Genomic DNA, 23,376 nt, shown 5'->3' on the forward strand with positions numbered 1-23,376 from the left:
TGTTTCTGATTTCACGTACTCCTGCATTGATTAGAAGCACTTCATCGTATTAAACAGTGAAGGTTTCTGCTAGTAGCGCGGGGTTAATCTGTTCAGTTGGGAGCTCCTGTAGCTTTCCTGCTTTGCTGGTCTCAGCTGTTCAGTGTTGGCCACTCCCTTCTACATACTCACCTCTGGCAATCAGGGATTGTCAGTGTTAGTTTTATACTGCCGGGTTCTGGAGTTGTTGATTGTTTGAGGAGGCATTTGGAGAGTTGGTTCAGAAGACTGATGCTAGGTGATTTGTCTATGTGCATTTCCTCATGCTCTCCTTTTTGTTTTTTCCTTCCTTTACTCCCCGGTGTTCCACTCTGCTGTTTGTGAGTGCATATTTGAATGCAATATTGCCTTGCGCTGGCGTGTACTCCGGAGGACAGAGAATGAACTTCAATCCAATATTGCGGCCAGCATGCAGCCAGCGGGTAAGGAAAGGGTGAATCAAACACCTGAAAACCCCGCCCATATGACCCAAAACTGGTCCCGCCAAATTCAGGTGACAGGTTCCCTTTAAGGTCTCAAGAATGAGCACACACGCATCCAATAAGCTCATTCTCATATTTTGATTGGGATATAGAAAGATTTTCAGTGGGAAGTTAATATCAATTATGGTAGTATAGATGAAAATGTTCCACGTTTTCATGAAAAAGTTTGATTAGTCTGTAGCGCAAAGCAGGCCACAATATTCTCTGGCTTGTGATGGGTCATCGAAGATCATAGCTATATCAATGTTCACTCTTAGGCGAGCTGTGTAGAGTAGCTGGAATATGTGCATAAAGTGGAGAATGCTTTTCTTTTGGGGAGACAGATTGAAACATCTTGGAAGATGAGGATTCATTGATTGTACTTTTAATTGTCCCCTTAACATCTGATCTTTTGGTTGAAACTGGAAGAAGCAAGCTATTACATGGTGATTATATATATATATATATATATATATATATATATATATATATATATATATATATATATATATATATATATATACACACACACACACACACTCACTGGCCACTTTATTAGGTACACCTGTCCAACTTCTTGTTAACACTTAATTTCTAATCAGCCAATCACATGGCGGCAACTCAGTGCATTTAGGCATGTAGATATGGTCAAGACAATCTCCTGCAGTTCAAACCGAGCATCAGTATGGGGAAGAAAGGTGATTTGAGTGCCTTTGAACGTGGCATGGTTGTTGGTGCCAGAAGGGCTGGTCTGAGTATTTCAGAAAAGCCGGATTACTCACCGGTAATGCCCTTTTAATGAGCCACGACAGCACCCACTTTGAGAGAGGGACCCGCCCATAGGAACAGGAAACCTACAGAGATAAAAGGGCGGCCCCCCTCTCCTCCTCAGTTGTTTTTCAGAGTACAAGAGGAACCGCCATTGTTAAATTAGTATACATTCTTAATTATTAGTACATTTTATTATATCTATAATCACCCATGAGAATATTTTGTATTAATAACTATACATATCTACAAGGGTGGGAAGTGACAGGGTGCTGTCGTGGCTCATTAAAAGGGCATTACCGGTGAGTAATCCGGCTTTTTACCCTTCGCCACGACAGCACCCACTTTGAGAGACTTTCAGAGACCCTTCACCTGGGTGGGATTACCGTACTAAGGACGGCTCTCCCGAATGCCAAGTCAGAAGCGGAAGACAGATCAAGCCTATAGTGTCTATAGAAAGTTGAAGGCGACGACCAGGTTGCGGCCTTACATATGAGCTCGATGGGAATGTCTTTATTCTCCGCCCACGAGGATGATACGGCTCGAGCTGAATGCGCCTTTACTCCCTCTGGAGGACTTTCGCCTTTTGACAAGTATGCAAGATGGATAGCCTCTCTGATCCACCGGGACAAGGTAGCTTTCGTGACTCCATGGCCTTTTCGATGACCCTGAAAAGACACAAACAGAGCCCTACTCTGTCTGCAAGAGCGGGTTCTGTCTATGTAGCCCAGGACTGCTCTTTTAACATCAAGCATATGTAGTTTTTCCTCCTCTGAATTTGCTGGATTATCATAAAAGGAAGGTAGAAAAATCTCTTGGGCTCTATGGTATTTTGTAGCTACCTTAGGGAGGTATGAAGGATCAGGTTTGAGAACTATCCTATCCTGATATGTTATTAGGAATGGAGGGTCTATAGAGAGGGCCTGGATGTCACCCACTCTTCTGGCAGAAGTTAAGGCTATCAGTAAAGCTACCTTGTATGTGATGTTTTTAAGAGGGATAGAATATAAAGGTTCAAAGGGAGGACCAGATAAGGAGTCTAGGACTAGATTCAGGTCCCAGGGTGGCAGGCGTGGAACATGAACCGGTGTACACCTCTCGCATGCCCTAATAAATCTAGTTACCCATCTATTACTAGCAATGTTAGCACTATAGAGGGCTCCCAGGGCAGACACTTGAACTCTCAGAGTATTAACTGATAACCCCATCTCACGACCTTTCTGCAAAAATTCAAGGATTGGTTTAATAGGAACCTTAGAGAAGGGTTTTGTATAGAAGTTGAGGAATTTTCTCCATACTCTGCTATAGATTAGAGTTGTAGATTTTTTTCTGCTCAACAGTAATGTATTGATTAGTTCTTGAGAAAACCCTCTTAAAGTTAGTATCTGCCTCTCAAGTTCCACGCCGTGAGGTGGAGGCCCTTTACTTGTGGATGGTAGAATGGACCCTGAAAGAGTAGGTCTGTAGTCACTGGCAGAATCCACGGATCGCAAACTGACATCGCTCGAAGACAGGAGAACCAAGGCCTCTTTGGCCAAAATGGAGCTATCAGAATCACCTTTGATCTTTCTTCTCTTATTTTCTTGATCACCAAAGGAATTAGCATCATTGGTGGGAAGGCGTAGGCTAGATCGTAATTCCATGGATACTGGAGCGAGTCTACTAGATCTGGACGATCTGCCACATTCAGGGATGCAAACATTGGTACTTGCCTGTTGCTCCTGGTCGCAAATAAATCTATCTGCGGAAGACCCCAAATGTCCACTATGTTTTTGAATATGCGAGGATTGAGGGTCCATTCTCCCTGGCGGAGCGTGTGGCGACTTAGAAAGTCGGCCCTTGAGTTTTCTATACCTCTGATGTGGACCGCCGTGAGAGATAGAAAATTGGGTTCTGCTAGATCGAAGATGTCTGCCGCTGAACACATGAGACTTTCCGATCGCGTTCCGCCTTGCCGATTTAAATACGCGACGACAGTTGTGTTGTCCGACCGGATCTTGACATGAGAACCTCGAAGCTGAGGAAGGAAAGAATTTAAAGCATAATATACTGCATTTAACTCCTTCCAATTGGAAGACTGCTGAGTCTCTAAAGGAGTCCAGCAACCCTGGGCTATATTTTGACCCAGATGGGCTCCCCACCCCTCTGGGCCTGCGTCAGTAGTAAGTATTTTAGGGGACCTAAATGCCCATGAGACTCCTCTGGACAAATGGACTTTATTTAACCACCAACGAAGTGAATGAAGTACGTCTTCAGATAAGGTGATTTTTGAATTTAGATGTTCCTGGAAATGAGACTGAGCATGAAGCACCTGGTGTTGTAGGGTTCTGGTATGGTATTGGGCCCATTGAACCGCAGGAATGCAGGAGGAGAGAGAGCCCAAGAGAGACATGGCCTCTCTGAGGGACATACGAGGATTTGATCTTGCCGTAGCGACCTTTGAAACTATGATTAACTTTTTGGATTCTGGTAAAAGACATTTTTGACTTACAGAGTCCAAGACTAGTCCTAGGAAGGACTGACGAGTTTCTGGAAGAAGTCTGGATTTTTTGAAGTTTATAATCCAACCTAAGGCCTGCAATGATGAAACGGTATTAGACAAGCGTTTTTCACATTGAGATGCTGAATTACCAATTATTAAGAAATCATCTAAATAGGGTACAATTAATGTGTCTTGATGACGTAGATGGGCCATCACCTCTAGCATAAGTTTCGTGAAGATCCGAGGCGCCATAGATAGGCCGAATGGCATGGCCGTAAATTGGAAGTGACGGATCCGGCCTTGTAGAACTACTGCAACTCTGAGATATTGTTGGTGTTCTATATGAATTGGAAGATGATAGTACGCATCCTTCAAATCCAGACCTGCCATAAAGCACCTAGGGAACAAGAGTTTTATAGTAGATCTTATAGATTCCATCTTAAAGGTGTGTTCAACCAAAAAGGCATTTAGTCTTTTTAGATTAATTATAGTACGAAAAGTACCATCAGGTTTTGGAACCAAAAATAAAGAGGAATAAAACCCCCTCCCTTCCTGGTTTATTGGTACTTCGATGAGAACATTCTTTGCCAAAAGGCTCAGAATTTCTAACTGAAGCGCTTCCTGTTGTTCCGGCGCTTTTAGAGATGTTACTACAAAGTTGTCTTGTGGTAATTTAAAGAAATCTAATCTTAATCCAGATTTTATTAGCTGAAGGATCCATTGATTCGAGGTTATATTTTCCCATTGATGATAAAAGAATTTCAGTCTGCCACCTACTGGGTATTCATCACTGATGGTATCTCCCCCGCTTAGATGTTTCGGGATTACTATATAAGGCACCTTTCGGTCTGGTTTCTTTTGTTTCCCACCGATCTTTTTGGGCCTCATACGGCCTCCTCCTGTTAAATGGCCGTCTTCTAAACGCTCTCCTATAAGAAGGAAGAAACTGTTTAGGAAAGCCCTTCCTTCTTTCTCCTGCCTTGTTAAGTAGGTCATCCAGAACCTTCCCAAACAAGAACTCACCCTGGCATGGGATTGAACATAATCTGGTTTTTGATTGTGCGTCTCCCTTCCATCCTTTGAGCCAAAGGGCACGACGAGCTGCATTAACCAGACCTGCTGACCTGGCTGCTAAACGGAGGGAGTCCGCTGAAGCGTCAGCTAGAAATGCTGCGGCACTTTTAATCAGAGGCAAGGATTGAAGAATCTTATCCCTTGTGATCTTGCCTTTCACCTGTTGTTCAAGCTGGTCAACCCAGACTAATAGGGACCTGGCTGTACACGTGCCTGATATGGCCGGTTTAAAAGCTCCAGTGTTTGTCTCCCAGGACCTTTTTAGAAGAGCTTCTGTTTTGCGGTCTAAGGGATCTAATAGAATCCCTGCATCTTCCACAGGTAGAGATGCCGGTTTCGAAGTTGACGCCACCGCTGCATCCACCTTCGGGACTTTAGACCACACTGCCAATTCCTCATCGCTGAAGGGGTAGCGTCTTTTAGAAGAGGATGGGAGAAACCCCTTCCCCTGTTTGTCCCATTCCTTCTTTACAAGGTCTTTAACGGCAGAAACTACAGGAAAAGCTCGCCTCTTTTTATGACCCAGGCCTGCAAACATAATGTCCTGTGCAGATTTAACTCCCTTAGTGTCTGGACACCCCATAGTGTTCCTTACAGATTTTATAAGGTTGTCAATGCTCTCAACTGGAAAACACGCTCCACCTTCATCCTCAGAGGAACTAGGAGATGATCCTGAGGTGTTGGAGGATCGAATTAGGCCCTCTTCAGACTCTGAGCTAGAGATTGGAGATAGGTGCTTAGTGCCCTGCTTTTTCAAGGATTCTGACCCCAGGGACTGTATTTCTTGCCGTATTAAGGCTCTAATATCTGTGGCTGTAACAGCTGCCTCATCCTGTAAGGTCTGGCTGATACAGGATTGACACAGCCTTTTAGAATATGTGTCAGGTAAGGGCTGCCTGCATAGAGCACATTCTTTATGCTTGGATTTACTAGTCCTTTTAGCCTAGGGGAAAATCAGAGAAGGAAGGGATCAGCTTATGGGAAAAAGGATTATAACACTCACCCAGTGAAGCTATTATATTCATCATTATACCGGATTAGGAGATGGAGACACTGTGTGGGGTCTGAGTACTGCATCCGTACTTCTTGATTTACTTCTGTGAGTGTCAGATCCATCCATGGAATGACCACTCCGTTTAGCCGCTGACTTTAAGCTTTTAGCGCTACTTTTGTCAGCGCTATCACGTTCCACAGCAAGTGGAAGCTCAGTATCTGCCGGGGACGACATATTGAGCAACTAGCCCTGTGCCCCGGCGTTTTTGAATCGCGCGGTCCCAGGCAGCGTGCCGCGCCCCCCGCGAACCGGAAGTGCACCAACACTTCCGGTTCAATGAAGCAGCGCAGACTTACCCGCGCACCAGAGCCGGCGCTGCTGCTTTCTGGAATCGGCGCCCCGTACACACAGGCTCCCTCCATAGGCCGGGCCTTCCATGCCCGGAACCTGCCGGATAGTGCCCAGACGAGGGGGGAGGCTGCATGCAGTGGCTCCCCCGCCGCTGCTTCCGATGCCGCAGCCCCTGCTGTCACCGAGAGAACCACGCAGGCGGATGTACCGGCTCGGGTAAGAAAAAGTGGAGGCGCTCCAACCACCTCCATCTGTAGGTAATCCAGAGAGTTCCGATAGGAACAGGAAACCAACTGAGGAGGAGAGGGGGGCCGCCCTTTTATCTCTGTAGGTTTCCTGTTCCTATGGGCGGGTCCCTCTCTCAAAGTGGGTGCTGTCGTGGCGAAGGGTAAAACTGCTGATCTACTGGGATTTTCACGCACAACCATCTCTAGGGTTTACAGAGAATGGTCCGAAAAAGAAAAAAAATCCAGTGAGCGGCAGTTCTGTGGGCGGAAATGCCTTGTTGATGCCAGAGGTCAGAGGAGAATGGGCAGACTGGTTCGAGCTGAAAGAAAGGCAACAGTGACTCAAATCGCCACCCGTTACAACCAAGGTAGGCCTAAGAGCATCTCTGAACGCACAGTGCGTCGAACTTTGAGGCAGATGGACTACAGCAGCAGAAGACCACACCGGGTACCACTCCTTTCAGCTAAGAACAGGAAACTGAGGCTACAATTTGTACAAGCTCATCGAAATTGGACAGTAGAAGATTGGAAAAACGTTGCTTGGTCTGATGAGTCTCGATTTCTGCTGCGACATTCGGATGGTAGGGTCAGAATTTGGCGTAAACAACATGAAAGCATGGATCCATCCTGCCTTGTATGGAGCATCTTTGGGATGTGCAGCCGACAAATCTGCGGCAACTGTGTGATGCCATCATGTCAATATGGACCAAAATCTCTGAGGAATGCTTCCAGCACCTTGTTGAATCTATGCCACGAAGAATTGAGGCAGTTCTGAAGGCAAAAGGGGGTCCAACCCGTTACTAGCATGGTGTACCTAATAAAGTGGCCGGTGAGTGTATATATATATATATATATATATATATATATATATATATATATATATATATATATATATATATATATACACACACACACACACGTGTGTCCAGTTCTCTCTCTAGGGGCCAAGTCTGTAGGCACGTTAGGTAATTAGATAGCTGCGGTGGACAGCTCAAGTTGAAGACCGAAGGCTGTTGGGAGGGTGTTTTAATGAAAATGAGTACCGTAATCGTTTCTATTGGTTTTAATGTCGCCAATTCTCTGTTTGTTGTAGGTAACATAAGCTAGGACTTGGTTTATTGATGGCTATGGTAAATCTAGTCACTTGCCCAGCACGGGGAGCTAGTAGTCATAATCCTTCTTAGGTTACTGAAGAAACTGAGTGACAACCATGATTATCTGCAGACACCATAGTAAAGAATCAGTTGCGAATCTTGAGCTCGAGTGTGTAAACCATTTGTAAGTACAGACACTTCTGTGCCTGCTTCAGTAGATTGGGAGCTGCCTTGTGATCTTCTTCCTCTTCTTTTGGTCATCTCTGTGGCTGTTTTGTGAAGATACTGTTTCCATCATCCAATGAGATCTTTCAGACGGTTGCAGAATTGCATTTAGACTACAGGATTATCTCAAATGTTCCTGATACTCGTGCAGTGTCAAAAGGCTGACGATCACCTTAAGAACGGTTTGTTCAATGGGTGAAATGATCTAATGGCTGGCTTAAAAATTATGCCTCATCCTGTGAAAACAAGAAATATACTTCCAAGTACAATCTATTGGTGATCATTCTGTGCAGTCTACTTGTTTCAAAAGGCTAAAGAGCATAGTGTAGCCGATCGGTGGTCATTTAATGCCAATTGGGTAGTGTAAGCCCATCTTAAAGAGGGGGATATAAAATAACGTACCGTAGTTGGAAACGTTCATAAAAGGTTTAAGATTAGATCCTGATTTATATACGGTAATAGTAAAAGGGCATTATAACTTTGATGGTGTTGTAGGACTTGAATTACTGGTCTTTGGCATTGGGAGATATTTTAACATCCTTTGGCTCGGAAGAGCAGCGAGTTATTTTGAGTTCAAGATTTATTTTCTAATGTCAAGTACAAAAGTTAGTGATTATTTAAAATTTCAAGAGTTGAGAAGACAGAACACTTGATAAATTGGGCTCTTCATAATATGTCTGGCCACTTGTTTTTATATATGTTTCAATATTTGTATGACGACTACTTGGTGGTGACAATGTAGCTCACAGTACATCTTCCCTTTCGACAAAAAGAGTCAGGCATTCTACAGTCCAAGCGGAGGTCTTTGGTGATGACTAGGTCCTCGGTGAGTGGAGGCATGCGGAGTAAGCGCTGAGCTCCGAATTCTTCTGAATGCATCAATGGGATTCGATGTCTCGGCCATGCAGCTAGCTCAATTAAAAGGTATTCTTCTGGATGTAAGAGAATTGCAGGCTGTATTGTGAAAAATATCTGCCGAATGGGATTTAATGGTCCAGTTTCATCAAGTACTGTGTTCAGGACTCTTTCACCTCTCTCCATTTCACTCCAATCCTTATTGGCATCAGGCTTCGTATGTGAAGCACGCATCTTCTAGGTCAAAGGCTGACGAGAGTGCAAGGCGTCTTTTGGGAAAGTGCGGCTTGTGCACTGGGTTCCCGAAGGTAGAAATTTTGAGCTCTTTTCAAACACCATTTTTGATCTAGTGGACATTCTTCTTTTATGGCCTTTTTCATGTTGGATAGTGAGAAAAATTATAGAGACGGCTATCTGGAGCTCTGGTAAGACGCAGAGATTCAAGATGTCCCGTCACTTGGAAGTCCTCATTATGTTATTCTAGCTGAGCCAGCTGGCAGAAGTTTTCTGAAAGTGGACAACTCCTCTAAAGTTTATTTCGGGATCTTTTCCAGGCTTCTTTGTTCGGCTAAATGTACAGACGCAGTGTACGCTAACCCGTATGGGGAGGTCAGCGATTTCTTTTTTTTTTTTAAAGTGAAGACAGATCATTAGGAATTAAATAGTCCTTTCAACAACCTTTGCAAATATAAATCAAGAGCATATAGAAATAAGTAACGTTGTAAGCCACATTATCAGAGAAAAATTATTTGATCCACTTTCTCCCCTCCTGAACTTAGCAGTGAATAACAGATACAATCCATACCAGACTAGAAAGATTGCCAACTGAGGTGTCAGATTACAGCTTCTAGTGTTTTATCTCACAGCAGTGCTGGATTCACAGCTACACTGCTCAGTACATGTGCCACATAAAAACATGAGACTCTTTTGTTCGTGAGTGCACTATATAGGGGCCATAACAGCAGCTAATACCCACTCACTACCTCAGAAACTGAAAATTAGAGAGCTGGTGAAAATTAATATATATTATATACACACACACACAACTCCTATAATGGCCAGTAATATCATATAGTTGCCACGAGGTATTAATTATAATTAGCTGCGCCAAATATCACTGGGTCCATAAAAGCACATTGCGTGTTTTATTGACGCAGTACAAGGACGCAAACACGTTATGGAGATTCACCGTCCGCTTTCGTAACGAAGCCGTGCGCTATGCAGCCGAGTCAGAGGCCACCGAGTAACCTCTCTGTCTCTCTGACAGGAATAGGCGCGCTCTGCAGCGACAGGCTGGCGGCCGCACAGCATTCTGGGAGCTGGGCGCCAATAGCACAGGACAGGGATGACGCAGGCAGTTCATGGCGTCACCTTGGCAATTACCGCTCGCGTGTCAGCGTCTCTGGAGCGTAGAGTGCGGGAGAACTGCAGCTGTGCAAGTTGAGGGCGAAGAAGGGGCACACGGGCACAGGACGCCGCCATTAACTCCCCCCCCCTTTTAAAGATGGCGACGCCGGCTGCCGTCTACGCAGCTTTACGGCAAGACATCACTTCCGCTGTCGCTATGGCAACGTGGGAGTGAGACGAGACGGTTTTTACAACCAGCGAGACGGCTGGGCCATGGTGACCCGTCAGTGACAGGAGCCCGGAGAGGGGCGGGGAAGAGAATACTGCTTAGAAAAGGTGGGGACGACCCGGGACCAACCCCCACTGCTGGGGAGACAGGTAGAGACCGCCATGTTCTCATTGCATGCCACTGCCTGTGTGCTGAGACGTCAGCGCCTCTATACCATAGTGTGTGTGTGTGTGTGTGTGTGTGTGTGTGTGTGTGTGTGTGTGTGTGTGTCTCACATACTACTGTAGCCATCTACTGCGCTGTGCACACTACCGTACTGTACTGTGCCCATCTACTGCACCGCACATACTGTACTTCTGTTCTGTGCCCACATAGTGCCCATCTGCTACACAGCACATACTGTACTATGCCCAAATAGTGCACCGTACATATTAATGTGCTGTAATATCTTTTTTGCTAACAGCTGTATGTATTTTTTTCTTTTTAGCTGTCAACAAAGTATGAAAAGATTCCAGCTTAATTAAAAAGTATAATACTCTTTATTAACAATTTGTTATACTTTTTAATTAAGCTGGAAGCTTTTCATACTTTGTTGACAGCTAAAAAGAAAAAAATACAGCTGTTGGCAAAAACTATATTTATTGTATTTGAATTGTCTATCATTCTATGCTTTCAAGGAATTTTGGACGTGTAAATAATACTACTGTACTGTGCATACTACTACTGTGCCCATCTACTGCGCTGCACACACTAATGCTCTGTGCTCACACAGTGCTTATCTACTGTCTGTATATACCACACTACTGTGGCCAACTACTACACAGTGCATACTCTACTGTGCGCGTATAGTGCCAATATATGCTACACAGTACGTACTACTGTACTGTGCCCATCTATTACACCGTATATAGTACTGTACATACTACTGACCTGTACAAAAAAAACAAGTAAAGGTGCTTACCTGTCTACGCCTCAAGTCAAATGCACGATCATGGTGCAGCTGGCCCAAGTAAAGGTCGCCATCTTTACTTGGGCCCGCTGCACCATGATAGTGCATTTGACTTGAGGCCTGAACAGGTAAGCACCTTTACCTGTTTTTTTTTGTGGTGTTTTCTCCAGAATAGTGGAGGTTTTTCATCCTTTTTTTTTTTTTTCTCCTCCTGTTGTTACTACTGAACTGTGCCCAACATAGTGTCCATCTACCTACACTGTACATACTACTGTACCCACGTAGTGCTCATGTACTACACCGTACATACTGTACTGTGCCTATCTAGTACACTGTACATGATACTATACTGGGCTCATATAGTACACGGTATAGTGTAGTAGATGGGCACAGTACAGTAGCACTGATAACAGGTGAGTTTTCACCTAATGGCCCTCTATAATTCAGGAAAAAACAGATACACTTGTGACCCTAAGGTCATCTTCAAATTTCAGGATTTGGTCAGTATTTTACAACAGTATTTGTAAGACAAAACCAGATTGGAACAATCAGAGGAAAAGTATAATAGAAACACATCACCTCTTCTGTATTTATCACCCACTCCTGCTTTTGGCTTACAAATACTGATGTAAAATACTGACCAAATACTGAATATGGCCTAGTACAGTGATGACGAACCTATGGCACACGTGCCACAGTGGGCACACAGAGCCCTCTCTGTGGGCACGTATGCCGGGCCTGCCGCCGCACACACTCAACTTCTTTCTGATGTTCAAATCTGTTTGCATCTTTTAGACGCTAATACATTTTAAACCCAGGGGTGGGAAACCTCGGGTGACAGGTCCCCGAAGTCAGCAATGCTCGGGCTGCATCCGTATCCTGTCAGCTGCCGGCCCTTTAACCCCCAAGTGCACGGTACGCAGTGTTCATTACAGAACGCTGCCTGCACATGAATAATGATATCATCGGGGTGGGTGGGGTTAGTGCCCAATGTGCTCCCATCCTCCTGTCCCGGAAGAGGAGCTGCTGCCAGAGAGTCCAGAGCGATCTGTGTGCCAGCAGCTGTGTGCTGGTGTTTTCTGTGCCCCCAGCTCTGTGCCTTTCTGCTGGTGATCTGTGTCCCCTGTGATCTCTGTGCCCCCCCAGCTGTGTGCCCCCATGTGATCTATGTGGCCCCAGCTATGTGCCCCCCTGTGATCTCTGCCCCATAGCTATATGTCCTCCTGTGATATTTGTGCTCCCATGTGATCTCTGTGCCCCCTGTGATCTGTCCCATCCAGCTACAGAACAGACCAAAAGTTTGGACAAACCTTCTCATTTAAAGATTTTTCTGTATTTTCATGACTATGAAAATTGTATATTCACACTGAAGGCATCAAAACTATGAATTAACACATGTGGAATTATATACTTAACAAAAAAGTGTGAAACAAGTCTTATATTCTAGATTCTTCAAAGTAGCCACCTTTTGCTTTGATGACTGCTTAGCACACTCTTGGCATTCTCTTGATGAGCTTCAAGAGGTAGTCACCGGGAATGGTTTTCACTTCACAGGTGTGCCCTGTCAGGTTTAATAAGTGGGATTTCTTGCCTTATAAATGGGGTTGGGACCATCAGTTGTGTTGAGCAGAAGTCTGGTGGATACACAGCTGATAGTCCTACTGAATAGACTGTTAGCTGCTTTTTCTTGCCATAATACAAATTCTAAGTAAAGAAAAACGAGTGGCCATCATTACTTAAGAAATGAAGGTCAGGGCAAAAACCAGCAAGCGTAACAAAGAAACTGGCTCGCATGAGGACCGCCCCAGTAAAAGAAGACCAAGAGTCACCTCTGCTTCTGAGGATAAGTTTATCTGAGTCACCAGCCTCAGAAATTGCAGGTTAACAGCAGCTCAGATTAGAGACCAGGTCAACGCCACACAGTTCTAGCAGCAGACACATCTCTACAACAACTGTTAAGAGGAGACTGTGTAGCAGGCCTTCATGGTAAAATAGCTGCTAGGAAACCACTGCTAAGGACAGGTAACAAGCAGAAGAGACTTGTTTGGGCTAAAGAACACAAGGAATGGACATTAGACCAGTGGAAATCTGTGCTTTGGTCTGATGAGTCCAAATTTGAGATCTTTGGTTCCAACCACTGTGTCGTGCGACGCAGAAAAGGTGAACGGATGGACTCTACATGATTGATTCCCACTGTGAAGCATGGAGGAGGAGGTGTGATGGTGTGGGGGTGCTTTGCTGGTGACACTGTTGGGGATTTATTGAAAATTGAAGGCATACTGAACCAGCATGGCTACCACAGCATCTTGCAGCGGCATGCTATTGCATCCATGTGATGGTGTGATATGCTATGTGGGTATCATTTTGTGTATATTTATTTTCCCTTCCCCCATGACGGCACACCTGAGAGAGGGGATCCGCCCAGTCAGGACAGGAAACCCTACTGAAAATAAAAGGGCGGTACCTCTCTGTCGCTTCAGTTGGGTTTCTTGTCCTGACAGGGACCCTTGTGCTGAACACGGCGGTGATTCCACTTACCCAGTTACCCAGTTCCGTCCCGGCGTGGAAGAACAGGCAGCGCCTGTGCGTCGGAGTTCGGGTCCTGGATGCGTCGTCCGCAGGTCCCCCGGGTCGCTGCATCCGTGCGGGCGTTGCGCAGCATGGTTGGAGGACCGGGTTCCTTCCATGGCTGCCACGCCGCTCTCCCCTCTGCCGGCATCCAGGTGCGGCGGCCGCTTCCGGGTCGCTCGTCTGACGTCACGCGCAAGGCACGCTGGGAATGGGCGTGCCCGTGTGACGTCAGGGGCGGGCGCCTGATCCAAAATGGCGGCGCCCATGAAGAAACGCCAGCCGGTGGAAGGGGACTCCGGCGGCATGGCAGAGAAGGGGAGGGGCCACTATTGGGCACCGGAGGAGGCGGGGAGTGCAGTGGTCCCCCCATAGAAGGGTGCTGGACCACAGAAGACGCGCTCATGTCCAAAACTTCACCATGGAAGTGGGACAACAGGAGCAGCAGCAGCAGCCGCCTTCACAGCAGCAGCAGGAGCTCTCACCAGATGCCTTGCCGAGCCACCAACATACCAGGAGCAGCCGCTCAAGCGGTAGGAACAGCGGTCGTTCTGTCCGGCAAGATTCGTCGGCGTCCAGGAGGGACGCTTCACGTGCATCTGTCCAGCCTCCAAAATCGGTACCCTTGATTGTCGGTGGTGGTGAGTGATCTACGTGAATGTATCCCTTATGGTAACGGGGTCCATTTTTTCTGTTTTGATCACTAGGGGTCCAGGAAAGCTAGCGGTAAAAAACAAAGAACCGAGAGTGTGCCCTTTGTAAAGACCCGCTTGCAGTTCAGTATCAGAAGGATCTCTGTGCTAACTGCATTAGTAAAACTATACAAGAAGAGACCCCTAATTTCGCCACTAGCCTTAAAGCCATAATACAGGCTGAAATAAAAGACTCCTTGAAATTGGCCCTTAACGAACCGAGAGGGAGAAGCCGTAAGGCGTCTACAGAGTCAGATGCCTCTCGGAGACAGGGAAATCATAAAACATCCCGATCTCCCTCTACCTCCCCGGCCTCTGTCCAGTCTTCAGATTCCTCCTCGGACAGTGATTCAGGAGGTCGTCCATGTTTTCCAACTGAGGATGTAGACCAATTAGTCAAAGCAGTTAGGTCTGCAATGGGTCTTAAAGAGGAGAAGACACCTAGGTCACTAGAAGATGTCATGTTTGGTGGCTTAGAAGAAAGGAGGAAACGCACGTTTCCGGTTAATGCAAAAATAAAAGCATTAATTGAGAGAGTGGTAAAAACCTGAAAAAATGGGTTCTTTGCCCTCTTCATCCAAAAGGAGATATCCCTTTGAGGATAAAGACTCTGAACCCTGGGAAAAGATCCCAAAAATTGACGAAGCAGTAGCGAAATGTTTAAAAATATCATCCCTTCCATTAGAAGACTCGGGTGTTCTTAAAGACCCGCTTGATAAAAAAGCAGATGGTTTTCTGAGACATATCTGTGAAGCCTCAGCGGGGGGGGCCTGAAGCCAGCAATTGCTGGAACATGTACGGCCCGTGCTCTAATGGTCTGGCTACAGCAGATAGAGGATCACCTAAAGGACAAAGTACCCAGAACCGACATCCTTGCAAATATATCTTTAGTGCAAGGAGCAGCAGCCTTTTTAGCAGACTCTTCTGCGGATTCTGCAAGACTAACGGCCAGAGCAGCAGGCTTGTCTAATGCGGCAAGAAGAGCCCTTTGGCTCAAAGGTTGTCCGGGGGATTTGCCATCTAAACACAAGCTGTGCTCCATTCCATGTGACGGCCAACTTCTCTTTGGGAAAAAACTTGGAGATCCTGGAACATGCAGGAGATAAAAAGAAAGTTTTTCCCAATATCCCTAAAGATTCCAAAAAACCTTTTTTTCGGAGGAGAAGATATAATAGAGGTCGCCCCCCAGGGGAGAGAAAAAACTGGGACTTTAGGGATAAGAGAGGATCGGGCTATATGTTTAAAGGGCCCTCTACATCGGCAAAAAAATCCCCCCAATGACATTACGCCAGAAGTGGGAGGAAGACTCTCCTTCTTCTTTCCGGCCTGGGTAAATATCTCCCCCAGTACCTGGGTCATAAATATTATCAAAGACGGCCTAAAAATAAAATTCATCTGTCCACCCAGACGAAACTTTATAATAACTCTCCGAAGAAAGTCCCAGCAGGAACAATCTGCCCTAGAAACCGAGGTCTTGGGACTTATCCACAAAAAGGTTCTTCAGGAGGTCCCGGTTCGGGAGGAAGACGGGTTTTACTCCCCCCTCTTCTTAATCCAAAAACCGGATGGTTCTTGGAGAACTATTATAAATCTAAGGAAGCTCAACCAATCTATAGAGAACTACTCTTTCAAGATGGAGTCTATAAACACGACCATAAAACTTCTCTTCCAACACTGCTTCATGGCAGTAATAGACTTGAAAGATGCATATTACCATATACCAATACATCAGGAATATCAGAAATACTTGAGAGTAGCTCTCTATATTCGGAATCAGGTAAAGCATTATCAATACACAGCCCTTCCATTCGGCCTGTCTACAGCCCCCAGGGTTTTCACCAAAATAATGGTGGAAGTAATGTCATACCTCCGGTCCCGGGATGTAGTCATTGTCCCATATCTGGACGATTTTCTTGTAATAGGGAGGTCAGAGTCCCACTGCACTCATCAAGTATCAGTGGTAACATCAACTCTAATGGAGCTGGGTTGGTTAATAAATATCCCCAAGTCAAGACTGTTGCCAGTAAAATTACAGTCCTTCCTGGGGTTAATACTGGACTCCGAACGTCAGCTCTGCCTCCTTCCAGAAAACAAAGTAGACAAGATAAGAAACCTGACCAGTACAGCGATACGTCAGCCAACAATGACTCTGAGAAAGGCGGTGTCCCTACTAGGCTCGTTAACATCGTGTATTCCGGCGGTAGAATGGGCACAATTCCACCTAAGACAGCTACAGTGGGAAGATCTCTCAGCTCAAAGACTGTTAAGAGGGCATTTAGAAGGAAATCTATGTCTCTCCCTGGGCGTAAGGGATTCCCTAGTTTGGTGGACGGTGAAAGACCACCTGACAATGGGGGTCCGGTGGCAAAATCCGGTCAAAGACATCATCACGACCGACGCAAGCGGTACAGGTTGGGGGGCTCACCTGAGGTCTCACTCTGTACAAGGAACCTGGTCCATACAAGAAAAAAACTATGGGTCAAACGAAAAAGAGCTATGGGCAGTGGAGAAAGCCCTAAGACATTTTCTTCCTTTACTCCAGGGTCGCCATACTCGAATCCTGACGGACAATCGAGCAGTGGTGGCGTATGTCAATCATCGGGGGGGACGAGGTCCAAAGGCCTCATGGAAGCATCAAATCTACTCTTTCAACTAGCAGAACAACACCTGTCATCTCTGTCGGCGCTGCACATCAAAGGCATAGAGAACACTCAAGCGGACTTCCTGAGTCGCAGAGGCGTAAGGCAGGGGGAATGGTCCCTAAACCCCCAGATATTTCAACAAATAGTCCAAGCCTGGGGCACACCAGAAATAGACTTGTTTGCCAGCTCTCACAACAGAAAAGTCAGAAAGTTCTGCTCCTTGAATCCAAGAGAACATCCCTTCGCAGTAGATGCCCTACTGATACCCTGGAAGTTCTCTCTAGCCTATGCATTCCCCCCGATAGTAATGATTCCAGCTGTGATCTGGAAGATCAGAGAAGATCAGGCAAAAATCATCTTCATAGCTCCATTTTGGCCAAGGAGACATGGTTCTCCCTTCTAAGGCAGATGTCGGTAACAGACCCATGGATTCTGCCAGAGGTTCCGGACCTGCTAACCCAGGGCCCAGTGACCCACTCTCAGGTGAAGGGCTTCCATCTCGCAGCCTGGAATTTGAGAGGGCGTTACTAGGTCGCCAAGGATTCTCACCAGGGTTAATCTCCACCCTGTTGAAAAGCAGAAAACCCATAACCTCTAGGATCTATGGTAGGACATGGAAAAAATTTCTTAACTTCCTGGGTGAACCATTGGGGGAGGTGGCTCCAGTAGGTCCTATCCTAGAATTTCTGCAAGCAGGATTACATCTTGGGTTAGCAACCAGCACCCTTAAAGTTCAGATTTCAGCCTTGGGGGCCCTATATAGCTGTAATCTTGCCTCAAATAGATGGGTTTCACGATTCATAAAATCTTGTAGTAGATCTCGACCGGTCGTTATCCCAAAAATCCCTCCTTGGGATCTAAATTTAGTCTTAGAAGCCCTAACTAAACAGCCTTTTAACTCCTGCAAGGGCTCATCACCTAAGTTACTTACCCTACGTGCCGATGTTAAGGCTACTAGTAAAACTGTTTTAAAGGGTAAGTGATTTACAGGCCCTGTCAATATGCCCTCCGTATACTCAGGTTTTTGATGACAGGATTGTTCTAAGACCAGACCCGGCTTATCTCCCCAAGGTGGTTCAAAAGTTCCATAGTAGTCAAGAGATTACTTTACCATCATTCTGTAGTAATCCTAAAAATCCAGGGGAACAAAAGTTCCACATGTTAGATGTGAGAAGATCTATGTTGCAATACATATCTATGACTAGTCAGTGGAGGAAAGACCAAACCCTATTCATAGCCTTTCAGGGTAGCAAAAGAGGGTGTGGGGTAGCTAAAAGTACTATTGCCAGATGGATTAGGGAGGCCATTAGTTTATCCTACTCTGCGGGTGGCACTCCGGTTCCTGAAGGCATCAAGGCTCACTCCACCAGAGCCGTGGCTACCTCCTGGCCAGAAAAGGCTGAAGTATCAATTGATCAAATTTGCAAGGCCGCTACCTGGTCCTCACCCTTAACTTTTTTCAAGCACTACCGGCTAGATCTTTCTTCCTCTGCTGACCTAACCTTTGGTAGAAGGGTGCTACAAGCGGTGGTCCGTCCCTAAGGTTTCATTCTACAAAAGTCTCTCAGGTGTGCCGTCATGGGTGAAGGGAAAACACCAAGGTTACTTACTGGTAGCCGGTTTTTCTGGAACCCATGACGGCACCCGTATATTCCCCCCCTTTATCACCCTTTCGGTGTGCACTATTGTTTTGGGTGTGTTTAGTTATTATAATGTGGTGTTGGATTGCCATGTGTACTAACCAGGGGGGCCTCTCATGCTCTGAAAACCAACTGAAGCGACAGAGAGGTACCACCCTTTTATTTTCAGTAGGGTTTCCTGTCCTGACTGGGCGGATCCCCTCTCAGGTGTGCCGTCATGGGTTCCGGAAAAACCGGCTACCAGTAAGTAACCTTGGTGTATTTTACTTATTTTCATGGTGTTCTCTTGTAGGATGAATTGTTATTTGCCATCTGATATTCTCCACACAGTTCTATATTGTTATCTCTCCACAGGGTCAGTGAATAATCTTGTTTGCTAATATGCTAATGACATGTTGACCTAAAGGTACCGTCACACTCAGCAACTTTGCAACGAGAACGACAACAATCCGTGACGTTGCAGCGTCCTGGATAGCGATCTCGTTGTGTTTGACACGCAGCAGCGATCTGGATCCCGCTGTGCCATCGCTGGTCGGAGCTAGAAGTCCAGAACTTTATTTCGTCGCCAGGTCGGCGTGTATCGTCATGTTTGACATCAAAAGCAACGACTATAACAATGGATGTAATGGAGCTAACAACCAGCGAGAACGAGAAGTGAGTTGCCGTTACGTCACTGGATCGCTCCTGCATCGTTCTGGAGTTGCTGTGTTTGACGTCTCCACAGCGACCTAAACAGCGACGCTCCAGCGATCTAGTTTAGGTCGGCTCGTTGTCTATATCGCCGCAGCGTCGCTGAGTGTGACGGTACCTTAACTTGTTGAAACAAAGAGCCCCTGAGACCTTCCCCCTCCTGACCTGTGAATGAGGAGGGAGACTTGTAAATATCAGGGAGGTGAGACACAGATCAGTCTGGTGTGGAATCATGATGTGAAGAGGATATCAGAGAGAAAGAAGAGTATATGGACTATGCTATCCTCTCTGCTGGACTGTTGGACTTTTAAGCTGTGTGATTCTACTGCGGTTTTACACCTGCGGTTTTTTAATATGGAGCAGGTGTCAAACCGCTGCGGATTCCGCACAAAGAATTGACATGCTGCGGAAAAAAAAACGCAGCGTTTCCACGCGTTTTTTTCTGCAGCATGTGCACAGCGGTTTTTGTTTTCCATAGGTTAACATTGTACTGTACACCGCATGGAAAACTGCTGCGGATCCGCAGCGTCAAAAACGCTGTGGATCCGCAGCAAAAACCGCAACGTGTGCACATACCCTTATCCTGTTACTGAACTGCATTCGTGTTCTGGACTGTTGTATCCTCAGTGTGGTGGATTATATGGACCTTTTCGTGTTTTTGCTTAAATAAAGGTTCTGGAATTGTTAACTATTCTCTTGCTCTGTTGATTGTGTGGTACCGGACAATGACCCCGTGACAACTGGTGGCAAGCAGCGGGATCAACAGAGCGTAACCTAATGGAGAACCACCCACAGAGTGAGTACAGAAATTGGACTGTATCCAGTTTACAGGAGAGAGCCAGAGACTTGGGCCTGAACTACCAGGGACTGACTAAAGAGGCCTTAATTGATCTACTGGTGGGTGCTAGCCAGACAACCTACTCCCATATGTCTGAAGGACGAGCACTGGAGACGACGCCAAAAAATCCAGTGGGTGGTGTGGTACGAAGAAGAGATGGCGGTTCTGGGCCCAGGCGTCTCTCAGGAGTACAAGGAGGAGGCTGCCCGCCGGGCACAGCGGAGACAAGAAGCAATGGAGCTTGAAAGAGGGAGTAACGCAATGTGGAATGTAAACCCAACGATCTGGGAGCCTGTACGGATCACTCGGACAGACTTTAAGCCATTTGATGAGGCTTCCGGAGATGTGGAGGGGTTCTTCAAGGACTTTGAGCAGCAGTGTGCTGTGATGGAGGTGCCCCATTCTGGCTGGATGCGTTTGTTAGTGGGACTCCTGAAAGGTAGCCTGGCGGAGGCTTACCGAAGCATTGACTCCAAGCAGAACCAGGATTATAACATTGTAAAACGGACTATCCTGGATTACCATGCTATCACCCCAGACTCCTATAGGGCCAAGTTCTGAGACCTGCCATGCACCACGGGGGGGATCCTTTAGGATGTATGCACATAAGATGTCCCAGGCGTGTCGGAGATGGCTGGAAGCAGAAAACGTCTTTACTGTGGAAGGTGTTATACAGGCATTCCTTATAGAACAATTTCTTGCCAAGTGCCCCACAGAGGTACGGGAATGGGTCCGGGAGCGCACGCCGTGCACCGTGGATAGAGCTGCCGCCCTGGCCGATGAAGCCCTTACTATCCAACCGCAATGGAGGAGGCTTCTGGACAATGAACCACGCCTCGTTCCCCTCCGATTATATCTGCCCTTCACCCAGCCGCAGGCCGATGACAATCACAGCTCACAATCCTGGGCCCCAACAGTTCCGACCACGCCCTCGGGGTATCACAGAGCGATGTTACGGGTGTGGTCAACCTGGACTTTTGCAGTCTGGCTGTCCCTCAAGGATTCGGAGGGAGCCCCACACAGCCCCACCTCGTCCAGTGCATCTTGTGCACTCCATCCTGCCTGAGGAAGAGCTACCACCACCCCCACCAGAGTGGACCACCGACCACGGCACCATAGATACCCCTCCTGGAGTGTACGGACTCCAGCCTTTGTCCATCAGAAATACAGAGCAACGGCATTGCCACCTGCAGGATGTCTTAATTGATGGATACAAAGTGTCGGGATTTAGAGACACGGGGGCATTCCTGACTATCACTGACCCCCGTGTGGTACAACCCGAGGCAATTCACCAGGGCCCGGAAATTCCCATTGTCCTGGCGGGGGTGTCCGCAAATATATACAGCGAGCTTTGGTACTTTTGGATTATGGTTTTGGAGAAACACTGTGTTGGATTGGCGTTATGGGAGGACTTCCTGCAGATATCCTCCTTGGAAATGACATTGGGGAGTTGCAAAGTCATTTTGTGGGAGAGAGGGCAGAGCAAAGTACTGCAGTGCGCAGGCGCCGGGACAGGTCAGAGAGGCCCTGTGCACTGCAGTACTTTGCTTTGCCCTCAACAGGGCAGACAAAGTACGCCTGCACTGCAGAAGAGGACGTCATGGAATGAAGATAGGAGGCGCCGGACCGGACCTGAGACACCCATCGGACCCGGACCGCAGCGGGACCGCCCCTGGGTGAGTATAATCTAACATCTTTTTCTCCTCTTTTAGGTAACATCGGGGGCTTATCTACAGCATTACAGAATGCTGTAGATAAGCCCCTCATGACGGTGAGCTTACCTCACCATCGATTTTGGGGGTGACAGGTTCCCTTTATACTTGAACACAGTCTTCTCCACCCAATACATTTTCCTGATGGTTCCAAGGAGGTGTCCGTTGACAGCAAGGGTATGTGCACACGTTGCAGATTTGCCTGCGGCCTTTTCTGCACTGAATCTGCATCTCTTGGCAGACAACGAAGGAGCGTTTTTTTATGCGCTTTTTTTTTTTTTGCTTGCTTTTGATGCGTTTTTGAAAGCTAAATAAAGATGTATTATTGAACAAAAAAAAGATTTGTGATGTCATTTCTTGTCGAACCTTCTTTTACATTTGTCCAACCCACACTCCATTACACACACAGATAGATAGATAGATAAATAGATATAAATATAGATAGATAGATAGATGACAGATGTATAGCACACCTCCCAACCGTCCCGGATCCAGCAGGACCGTCCCGATTTTGACAGTCAGCCCCGCGATCACGGGCGGGACATTAGTTGTCCCGCACTGGTTGGGAGGTGTGTAATATCACCCGGTCAGCTCCCTGAGTCCCTGCACACGCAGAGCAGCACACCACATATTGGCTGCTCTGTGCGCACAGGACCTGTGATGAGGTCACAGGATGGTAGGAGTCAGGGGTCACATGATCGGGAGGACCTCCGTGTACAGGACTCTGCTGGTTGTCATGGCGCTGGACGAGGGTAAGGTCAGGAGGTGTTTACAGTGTGGATGTAGCAGAGCCGTGTGTGTACGAGGTGTATGGATTGGAGCAGCGTGTGAAAGGTGTATGGAGCGGAGTCGTGTGTGTGTGTAAGAGGTGTACGGAGCCGTGTGTATGAGGTGAACGAGGTCTACGGATCGGAGTAGCGTGTGAAAGGTGTATGGAGCGGAGCCGTGTGCAATAGGTTACGGATCGGAGCAGCGTGTGAATGGTGTATGGAGCGGAGTCGTGCGTGTACGAGATGTACGGAGCAGAGCCACGTGTGTACGGAGTGGAGCCGTGTGTGTACATGGTATACGGAGCAGAGTGCAATGTGTATGGAGCGGAGTTGTGTGTGTGTGTGTGTGTGTGTGTGTGTGTGTGTGTGTGTGTACGGAGTGGAGCCGTGTGTGTACGAGGTGTACGGAGTGGAGCCGTGTGTGTACGAGGTGTACGGAGTGGAGCCGTGTGTGTACGAGGTGGACGCCAGCTGTGTCGGATCGGAGCAGATATTGCTCCTCACACTGACTAGCACAGGAGACACGGAGAGGTCTTTATCAGTGGCGTATCACAGCTGCAGCGACGTGAGCAGTCAGCGGCACAGCTGGATGACATCATTCAGCGCCGCGGGAGTGGAAGCTGCTGGCTGTTGCGAGGGAGCGCGGCGAAAAGTGTGTGTGGTGATGGAGAAGGCAATGATGGGGGTGGGGTAACCATGTGTGGCCATTATACTGTACCCATCATCGTG

General features: G+C 47.0%; 3 protein-coding genes across 4 annotated transcripts in view; 1 reads left to right on the plus strand and 2 right to left on the minus strand.

Moving 5' to 3' along the window:
- The window catches only part of COA8 (cytochrome c oxidase assembly factor 8), a 28,525-nt gene extending 18,440 nt beyond the window's left edge, over window positions 1-10,085 (minus strand). Inside the window, exon 1 of one of the 2 annotated variants that reach the window (XM_077266862.1) lies at window positions 9,954-10,085. In XM_077266862.1, the coding sequence (XP_077122977.1) occupies window positions 9,954-10,052 (99 nt within the window). In that variant the 5' untranslated portion in view covers window positions 10,053-10,085. Of the gene's footprint in view, window positions 1-9,941 lie in introns of both variants that reach the window. The other variant, XM_077266853.1, reaches the window with a different exon arrangement.
- LOC143776906 (uncharacterized) lies at window positions 1,288-5,645 on the minus strand. Its single transcript, XM_077266730.1, has 2 exons — window positions 3,760-5,645; window positions 1,288-3,285 (listed from the first exon to the last, which is right to left on the minus strand). The coding sequence occupies exons 1-2, from the start codon at window positions 4,855-4,857 to the stop codon at window positions 2,647-2,649; spliced, it is 1,737 nt and encodes a 578-aa protein (XP_077122845.1). The 5' UTR covers window positions 4,858-5,645; the 3' UTR covers window positions 1,288-2,646.
- Window positions 10,086-10,157: 72 nt separating the features above from the next.
- BAG5 (BAG cochaperone 5) overlaps window positions 10,158-23,376 on the plus strand; it is a 49,436-nt gene continuing 36,217 nt past the window's right edge. The window contains exon 1 of the mRNA XM_077266844.1: window positions 10,158-10,295. The gene's annotated coding sequence lies outside the window, so the exon portion shown is untranslated. The remainder of the gene's footprint in view (window positions 10,296-23,376) is intronic.

The sequence above is a fragment of the Ranitomeya variabilis genome, chromosome 1, assembly GCF_051348905.1.
Source record: "Ranitomeya variabilis isolate aRanVar5 chromosome 1, aRanVar5.hap1, whole genome shotgun sequence".
Lineage (NCBI taxonomy): Eukaryota > Metazoa > Chordata > Amphibia > Anura > Dendrobatidae > Ranitomeya > Ranitomeya variabilis.